At 47.9% G+C, this 10,000-nt stretch overlaps 1 protein-coding gene across 1 annotated transcript in view; it reads left to right on the forward strand.

Moving 5' to 3' along the window:
* The window catches only part of Rac1 (ras-related protein Rac1), an 80,807-nt gene that overhangs the window by 43,025 nt on the left and 27,782 nt on the right, over positions 1 to 10,000 (forward strand). The window contains exon 2 of the mRNA XM_076194680.1: positions 9,519 to 9,590. Within this exon, the coding sequence (XP_076050795.1) occupies positions 9,519 to 9,590 (72 nt within the window). The remainder of the gene's footprint in view (positions 1 to 9,518; positions 9,591 to 10,000) is intronic.

Raw genomic sequence — 10,000 nt, forward strand, 5'->3', positions numbered from 1 at the left:
CAGCCTCCTCTTCCTTCTCTTCCTCTTGTGTATCCATCTCGTATTTTCTCATCTCTTCCTCCTCCTCCTTTCTCCTTTTCTTCCTCTTGTATATCAATCTCCCACTTTCTCATCTCTTCCTCCTCTTCCTCTTCATCCTCATCTTCTCCCTGTTCTTCCTTTCATGTATCCATCTATTTTCTCATCTCTCCCTACTCCTCCTCCTCCTCCTCTTCGTCCTCCTCTTCGTCCTCCTCCTCCTCCTCCTCCTCCTCTTCCTCCTCCTGCAGTAGAACAAACCTAGAAGACTTGCTAGGAAGTAAGAATCTATAGAAAGCATCTAGAGTTTATTTTATTCCACATTTTTTTAGACTCCTTAGGATTTATTGTAGTATTAAATTTTTGGATTTATTTATTTATTTATTTGTCAGGGGGAAGATTTGAGGATTATAAATTTGTTTTTATTTTGAGGGATTCGTATTAAGATAGGGATTAATTTTCGGGATTTATTTTAGGATCGAAATTGGGGATTAATCCCTGAACTTCGTAATATTCGGATTTATCCCGCGATTTATTTATTATTTCGGGGATTTGTCTTGTAATTTCGGGATTTAATTTGGGATTTATGTGAACCCAAAGAGGTCAGAAATTTAATGTAATGGAAATTGCTGGAACGTTTGTATATGTGTGTGTGGGTATATATATATATATATATATATATATATATATATATATATATATATAATTTGTGTGTCTTGGATCATGTGTTGGACTCGTGATCGACAGCTCTTACCCATTGTGGCTGAGGTAACCCCACCCTCTTCCTCCTCTTCCTCTTCTTCCTCCCCCCTCCTCCTCTTCTTCCTCTTCCTCTTCTTCCTCCCCCGTCCTCCTCCTCCTCCTCTTCTTCCTCCCTTGTTTGACCTTTATCGACCTTGTGTCCTTAATCACTTAATTGTCCTTTTCTTTCTGTAAGCGCACGCGCAAACACACAGAGAGAGAAAGAGAGAGGGAGAGGGAGAGGGGCATAATGCCCTTGCACGTAACCTAACAGGGGCCTCCTACTCCTCCTCCTCCTCCTCCTCCTCCTCCTCCTCTCCTCCTCTCCTCCTCCTCTCCTCCTCCTCCTCCACGTTCTCTTTTTTCTCTTTTTCCCTTCATTTTTTTTTATCTTCCCTTTCCTCCAAATCTTCCTCCTCTTTCTGCTCTCTTCCTCCTCTTTCTGCTCTCTTCCTCCTCCTCCCCCTCCTCCTCGCTTGTCCGCCTTCTGCGTGCCTTTGCCATCTTCAATTAGGCGACGCACTAAGGTGTTTGTGAGCAGGTATTTGTGAGACAGGCCGTACATGCTTGGGTTTGTGTGAGAAGTTCTCTCTCTCTCTCTCTCTCTCTCTCTCTCTCTCTCTCTCTCTCTCTCTCTCTCTTCCTCTTCTTTCTCCTCCCTTCTCGTGTTCTTTTTCCTCCCTCCTCTTTCTTTCCCTCTTTTTCTCATTTTTTTTCTCTCTCTCTCCCTCTCTCCATCATCTCCCTCACCCCCTTCTCTCTCTCGTTCGTTCTCTCTATTTTCTTTCTACTCCTTTCTCATATTCTTTTTCCTCCCTCATTCTTTCTGTTTTTCTCATTTTCTTCCCTCTCTCTCCCTCTCCCCCTCTCCCTCTCCCTCCCCCCACCTCTCTCTCTTTCTCTCTACTTCCTCTCCCTCACCCTCTTTCTCTCTACTTCCTCTCCCTAACCCTCACTCCCTTATCTCTCTCCCCCTCTCATCATCTCCCTCTCCCTCCCCCCCCCTCTCTCTCTCTCTCTCTCTCTCTCTCTCTCTCTCTCTCTCTCTCTCTCCCCTTCCTCTCTCTCTCCCTCTCAACCCTGTGTAAGTCTAGTTTCCATTTACATTGGTAATGATAGGTGTGTGTGTGTGTGTTTGTGTGTGTGTGTGTGCTTGCGTTCGTGAGTGCGTGCATGTTAGCCAGTAATGATGCCTCTGTCAGCATGGGACCTAAGGTCGCTGTCAAGATCACGTCGTTCGCTCTGTGCCCTAAGGTCGTCTGGCTGAGCGGCGAAGGTCGAGAGGGATGGCGGTTCGAACCCTGCCACCGGCGAAGTTGAACCAAGGGCATTGGTTCATTAAATCCCATGCTACAGAGTCCTCTGTGAGGGGCACCGTCCTAGCCTTCCGATAAGGGGCGGGGGGGGGAGTTTGTGACGTCAAACCATATCAATATATATATATATTCATATATATGTGTGTGTGTGTGTGTACATCTGGCGACCTTTCCTAATCTCGGGAACCAGTAGCGTTTCGAGTTCAGAGAGTTTTAGACCATCAGTGTCTTAGTGGGTTAAGGCGACTGACGATGGAGCCTCTTGGCATCTGAGCAGTAGGTTCGAATCCTCTGCGCGACGGTCATAAAAATGATCTGATTGATATCGCTGTTCACTAGCGAATCGCCATATGGTTACAGTGGCGATAAGCGTGAAAGAGATTCGTTCCGGGTTTAAGCAAGGTTTACACGCTACGATAAATTGTAGCGATTTATCGTAGCGTGTAAACCTTGCTTTACTCCCTGCCACGAGTGTGGTTAGCTCTATGGTGAAACAGGAAATTTGGGTGGCAGCTAGGGACCTTTCCTAATCTCGTAAAGTTACGATGTCGTAATTTACGATATCGTATTTTACGACGTACTTTACAATATCGTATTTTACGACATCTACGTCACAGTACCTTGCGACATCTTACGACGAAACATTTTACATCGTAGTACTTTACGATATCGTATCTTACGCAACACACCTTACGACATCGTACTTAGCGGTATCGTACATTACAACCCCCACTCAGGTAGTTTTCGCTGTAGTACTTACAAGTGAAGCTGACTTGAGGGGTTGCTATGTGTAAACAGGGAGGGGGGAGGGGGAGGGGGGATTATAAACAAAATGGCTGTGGACAGAAGGAAGATGTAAACACCACTAGGGAGGAGAGGGGGGGAGTCCGTCTCCCCCCTCACCCCCTTTCCTTTCCTCCCTCTTCCCTTCCTCCCTTTTCCCCTCTCTCCCCCCTCTCCCCCTTTTCCTTCCCTCTTCCCTTCCTCCCCTTTCCCCTCTCTCCCCTCATTCTCCCCCTTCCCCTGTCCTCCTCTCCCCCTCCCGCTATTAACCCCTTCCTCCCCTCTTCCCTTTCCCTTCCTCCCCCCTCTTCCCTTTCCTCTCCCCCTTCCTTCTCCCCCCTCTCCCCCTCTCCCTACGCTTTGGCAAAGCGACGACAATGAATGACAAAGAGGAAGTGGGGGGGAGGAGGGAATGGGGGGGAGGTCAGACGCAGTCATGGGTGATTGAGTCATCCGGATCATCCTGGAGGGTGAGGGAGAGGCGTGGAGGAGGTGGGGGGGGGGGCGAGTGGAGTATTCATTGTCATTGGGTCCCTTCCCCAATTTGACCTGACCTTGTTTGAGATATTTTGAAAATAATTACGTATACAAAGTGTATATATATATATATATATATATATATATATATATATATATATATATTTGTGTGTGTGAGGAATCCAGACTGCGGCACAGTCTAAGAATGCACACACACACGCACGCGCACACAAAAAAGGCTCAGCCGGAAATGACGTCACCAGGATGTTATGCGGCCTTTTTTCGATTTTTTTTTTTTTTTTTTTGTATCTATTTTTTCGTTTCGTGGTAATTTATTTCGTCATTTTTATTTATTTATTTATTTCGTTTATGACTGTCTTCACCTCTCAACTCAATTTTCTTTATTTTCTTTTTTTAATCCCAACAATTAATTTTATTTTTATACGAACGTTTAGCGATAACGTCAACTATATTAACTTTCTGTGCACGTTGTTCGCTCGGTTACCAAATACTGCCAGATAGTTTGATTACGTGTGTGGTCAGTATTCCTCACGTAATTTTTCGGTGAAGTTGGTAATCTTGATGTAGGAAGGGTTGGTAAGCCTGATTTTGTTACTTAATAAGCGTGTATGTATATATGTATACGTGTGGGTGTGCCTAGGCGTGGGTGTATTCACCTTGGTCTTTGAATCACGTGCTGGACTCTTGATCGACATCTATTTCCTTCCCGGAAGAGAGCTCAGAGCTCGTATGACGTATCTATGGGTAATGCTGTGACCTTACACGCACACACACACACCCAACTCCCCGCCTGTGAAAGTTGGAGTAACGACTCGAAGCGCAGCGACACTGAAATTATTTCAGCCCTGGGCAGGATTCGAACCCGGACCGTGTACGTAATTATATACAGGTGGCGGCATACTAGGGTAGCATGCTACTTGCTTTTGCTACTGTCTAGACTTCCCTAAGAACATCTAAAAAAAAAAAAAAAATCTAACATTTTTATTCTAGGTTTAACTTCTCTTAATTCGTCCTTCATCTTCTCATTCTAGGACTCAAAACTAATTTGTAAAATTTGAAGAGAAAAAAAAAAAAATAATCGTAACCGAAGTCGTTTCTACTCAAATGAATAGCAAGTACATGCTAGTGAGAAACGCTAAGTGTGCCGACACGAAATCGGATTTTGTCCTTGAATTTCTAATTATGATTCTTCGATTAGAATTCTTAGGAAAAAAAAAATCCCATTTAGTGGCCTGAACATTGTAAATCATATCACCTCTTTCTCTTCGATCCTTCAACGTTGGTAGACCAGTTCTTTTTTGTCTCCCCTCACTGTGTGGTGGACCATACCATTGACGCTTATTCCCGTCATGGATGGATGAGGGTTTGTGAGAGTTAATTGTCATCCTCTCGTCATCCACATAGTCATCATCCGCAGCAATCCATGCATCTTTCCGCAATCCTGCTGGTGTGCCTGCCACGTTGGAGATTGTGTGAAATTGTTTTAACCCGTTCAACTCCGATGACAAGATGTCTTGTCATTTGGTCAAATAAAACAAAAAATCATAAAACACCAAAATGTTTGATCAAACACCAGAAAAATATGACGTCAGTCCTCCTCGCTTCGCTGCGAGCGAAGCGAGGACGACTGACGTCATATTTTTCTGGTGTTTGATCAAACATTTTGGTGTTTTATGATTTTTTGTTTTATTTGACCAAATGACAAGACATCTTGTCATCGGAGTTGAATGGGTTGAGATGGTCCTTTGCTATTTAAGCCAATTTCTATTTCTATTTTTTTTTTCTATGTGCTTGCGTGGTTCACCAGTATTGGATCACGTGTTGGACTCGTGATCGACAGCTATTACCCCTATCGGATGAGAGCTTAGATATGGTACCTATATATGGATAATGCTGTGACCTTACACACACACACACACGCGCGCGCGCGCACACACGCACACACACACACACACACACAACTCTTTGCCCACCAGAGTTGGGCTACCAGCTCACTGTAGAACAATGCTGACATTATTTCGGCCCTGGACGGGGGTTCGAACTCGGGCCGAGAGTTGTATGTGCGCCGTCGAGACGTGTGTACGTGTGTGCGTGTGTGCATATGTAGGTCATATACTTCCCATTGCAACAGGGGCGTGAGGAGGGTGTGGGGTGAGAGGGGGTGGAGGCCAGTGACGTCACAGATGTGACCTTGGATTTGGTCCCTCGTGACGAATGTAGGTCACTCGTGATGTCAATGTGTGACGTCACTCATGACGTCATTTTTGACATCAACGATGACGTCACGGGTCTAAGGCGGCGTGGAGGCGGCGACGTCTTGGGGGAGGGGCGCTGAGTCAGTCTTTGGTGAGTCAGGGTCCTGCTGAGTCAGTCAGTCAGTCACTTGTCAGTCAGTTGTTTGACATTGTGTGAATATGTCTTTTCTCTCTCTCTCTATCTATCTATCTATCTATCTCTCGCACTCTCCCTTTCCTCTCTATCTCCCTCCATCCCTTCTCTCTTTCTCCCTCCATCCCTTCTCTCTTTCTCTCTCTCCCTCCCTCCATCCCTTCTCTCTTTCTCTCCCTCCCCCCCTCTCTCTCTCTATCTATCTATCTATCTCCTCTCTTTTCCTCCCATTCCCCTCCCCCCTCTCTCTCTCTCCCTCCCCTCCCGTCCCACGGGATCACGTGCTGGACTCATGATTGACATCTGTCAACCTCCCGGAGGCGAGCCGAGAAGCCTCTCAGCTGAATAAAATTTAGTGTGTGTACGTGTATGTACGTGTGTACGTGTTTGTGTGTGTGTATGCGTGTGTACGTGTATATGTGTGTACGTGTTTGTGCGTGTGTACTTGTACGTGTATGTGCATGTGTACATGTTTGTGCGTGTGTAGGTGTGTGTAAGGCGTGTGTGTACGTGCGTGTGTGTGTGCATGTGTACGTGTGTGTACGTGTGTGTGCACCCAAGCTATAGAGCGAAGGAAGTGAGGACGGGTGGGGAGGGGGAGGTGGCATGACGTCGAATTCCATTCATGAGGAGGAGGAGGAAGAAGAGGAGGAGGAGGATGAGGAGGAGGAGGACCCAGAAATTGAGGACAATTTATCTTCTTTGTCTTGTAAGAAATTTATTAAATAATTTATCATTTATTTTTGACATTGAATATTTTTTGGTTCACGTGCTGGACTTGTGATGGGCAGTAATACAGTGACCTCACACGCACACACACACACACACACACACACACACACACACACACACACACACACACACACACACACACACACACAATTGCCTTGCTCAAGGGGGTATAGTGACGGCTTGAATGCACGTGTACCTTAACGAGTTCCATGTAATGGATGCCAGATGCTAATGGTGAATCATCCCCATTCTCCCCTCTCCCCCTCCTCCTTCTCTCCTCCTCACCTCTCCCCTCCCTCTCTCTCCCCCTCCCTCTCTCTCCCCCTCCCTCCCTCTCCCCCTCCTCCCTCCTCCTTCCCCTCTCCCTCCTCCCTCTCTCCCCTCCTCCCTCTCTCCCTCCTCCCTCTCTCCCCTCCTCCCTTTCTCCCCCTCCTCTCCCCCTCCTTCCTTTCTCCCCCTCCTCTCCCCCACTTTCTCCCTCCTCTCTCCCTCTCCTCTCTCCCTCTCCTCTCTCACCTCTCTCTCTCCCTCCCCTTCCTTCCTCTCCCCTCCTCCCTCTCCTCTCTCACCTCTCTCTCTCCCTCCTCTTCCTTCCTCTCCCCTCCTCCCTCTTTCTCCCTCCCCCCTCTCTCTCCCCTCCTCCCTCTCTCCCCTTCCTCTCTCCTCCTCCCTCTCTCTCCCCCTCCTCTCTCTCTCACTCCCTTTCTCCCTCCTCCCTCTCTCCCTCTCTCTCTCCCCTCCTCCCTCTCTCTCTCCCCTCCTCCCTCTCTCCCCTCCTCCCTCTCTCTCCCCCTCCTCCCTCTCTCTCCCCCTCCTCCCTCTCTCTCCCCCTCCTCCCTCTCTCTCCCCCTCCTCCCTCTCTCTCCCCCTCCTCCCTCTCTCTCCCCCTCCTCCCTCTCTCTCTCCCCCTCCTCCCTCCCCCTCTCTCTGCCTCCTCCCTCCCCCTCTCTCTGCCTCCTCTCTCTGCCTCCTCCCTCCTCCCTCTCTCCCCCCTCCTCCCTCTCTCCCCCTCCTCCCTCTCTCCCCCTCCTCCCTCTCTCCCCTCCTCCCTCTCTCCCCCTCCTCCCTCTCTCCCCCTCCTCCCTCTCTCCCCCTCCTCCCTCTCTCTCCCCCTCCTCCCTCTCTCTCCCCCTCCTCCCTCTCTCTCCCCCTCCTCCCTCTCTCTCTCCCCTCCTCCCTCTCTCTCTCCCCTCCTCCCTCTCTCTCTCTCTCCCCTCCTCCCTCTCTCTCTCCCCTCCTCCCTCTCTCTCTCCCCTCCTCCCTCTCTCTCCCCTCCTCCCTCTCTCTCTCCCCTCCTCCCTCTCTCTCCCCCATCCTCTCTCTCCCCTCCTCCCTCTCTCTCCCCTCCTCCCTCTCCCTCTCTCCCCTCCTCCCTCTCCCTCTCTCCCCTCCTCCCTCTCTCCCCTCCCTCTCCCTCCCCCACTCTCCCCCTCCTCCCTCTCTCTCCCCTTCCTCCCTCTCCCACTCTCCCCCTCCCCCACTCTCCCCCTGCTCCCTCTCTCTCTCGCCCTCCCTTTCTCTCCCCTCCTCCCTCTCTCTCTCCCTCCCTCCTCTCTTTTTCCCTCTCCCCTCCTCCCTCCCCCCCCCTCTCATGGCCTGGCAGGCTATCCAATGTCATAAGGCAAAGGTGATGGCTTCGGAGAGAGGAAGAGAGAGAAAGAGAGAGAGAGAGAGAGAGATCCACTTCCTGCATTAGCTCCTGTTAAAGCGAGCAATTCAGAAAATGCCAGACTGTTGAGCACATTTGAGTGCACACACACACACACACGCGCGCGCACACACACACACGCACGGCTGAATTAGGCAAGATAATCTAAATTGATTTAATTTGTTTTAAGTGGTCTCGTGTCTGTTGGCAAGGTTGCCTATCCGGTGATAGGTGCATTTCTCTCTCTCTCTCTCTCTCTCCCTCTCTTTCTTCCTTTTCTCTTCCTTCTCTCTCCTCCCCTCTCTTTTCTCTCTTCCTGCTCTCTCTCTCTCCTCTTCCTTCTCTCTCCTCTTCTTTCCCTCTCTCTTCCTTCTGTCTTCTTTCTCTCTTCCCTTTCTCCCTCTTTTCCTCCTCTCTCTTCCCTATCTCTCTCTCTCTCTCTCTCTCTCTCTCTCTTCCCTAGTTCTCACTTCCTTCTTCCCACTCTCTTCCTTCTCTCCCCTTCTCCCTAGAGCTCCTCTCTCTCTTCCTTCTCTCTCTCAATCACATTCCTCTCTCTCTCTCTCGCTCTCTCTCGCTCTCTCTACCCTGTAGGACATGCCCACAGTATAGTTTACTTAAAGGAGACGCCAAATGATTGTATGACGTCACGGGGGGGTGGGACCAAGAGACCTCCCTCCCCTCTCAGGTGAATGAGATCGCCCAGTGGCAGACAGAATGAGTAATTAGCCAATCATTACCATTATTGAAGTCCAAAAAAGCAATTTTTCTAATAACCACATTAAAACAAAACGTAGCTCAAGAAACAGGTTTTCGAGTATTGGGGAAAAAAAGGGGAAAAAATACGAAAATATTCTAGAATGTTAATGTTCTAATTGTTTTTGTTTATTCAATCGTTTATTTGTTTTTATTTTGTTCTCAAGATGATTTCCTGTTTTTAGAAATTTCTGAGCGTAAAAGTCTTGTGTAAATTGTTTGTCGAATTTTATTCACTTGTTTATTTATTTGTTTTTATTATTGTTTAGATTAATTCCATTGGTCACGCCCCCAGTGCGTGACGTCATGACGCGCATGCGCAGTGATTATTTTTCCCCACTTTTTTGTTGTCATTTCAGATTTAATTCAAATCAAGGCCAAAAATATATAAATATATACTTGTATGTTTTATTAAAAATTATGATAATAGTAATGTTATAATAATAATAATAGTAATGTATATCAAATTAGCTAGGCCATGCAATGGTAGACCAATTTATTTTTATTAATTTATCTTTTTTAACTTCGTTGGCTATTGATATATGATTTTTTTTTCTTCTCTAATATTTTTTTTTTCGTTTTCTATTGATACATAAACGTTTTGTCACTAATTAGAATATTTTTTTTTCTTATTTCAGAGCGGTGGGGAAGACGTGCCTGTTGATCAGCTACACAACCAATGCTTTCCCGGGCGAATACATCCCTACAGTGTAAGTAAAAATCTCTCTTTCCCTCTCTTTCTCTTTTTCTTTCTCTTTCTCTCTTCCCCCCCTCTCTCTGCCCTCCTTTCTCTTCCTCTTTCCCTTTCTCGCTCTCCCCCCTCTCCACCTCTCTTTCTCTCTCTCTCATTCTCTCTCCCCTCTTTCCCTCTCTCTCTTCCTCTCCCCCTCTCTCCTCTCTTCCCCTCTCTTCCTCTCCCCCTCTCTTCCTCTCTCTTCCTCTCCCCCTCTCTCCTCTCTTCCCCTCTCTTCCTCTCCCCCTCTCTCATCTCTTTCCCTTCTCTCTCCCCTCTCTCTTTCCGTCCCTTCTCTCTTTCCCTCTCTTCCTCTCTCCCCTCCTCTCTTTCCCTCCCTTCTCTCTCCCCCTCTCTCTCCTCTCCCCCTCTCTCTCCTCTCCCCCT

Source organism: Oratosquilla oratoria, chromosome 12 (genome assembly GCF_046742065.1).
Source record: "Oratosquilla oratoria isolate Oo_2021 chromosome 12, ASM4674206v1, whole genome shotgun sequence".
In the NCBI taxonomy this organism is placed as follows: Eukaryota; Metazoa; Arthropoda; class Malacostraca; order Stomatopoda; family Squillidae; genus Oratosquilla; species Oratosquilla oratoria.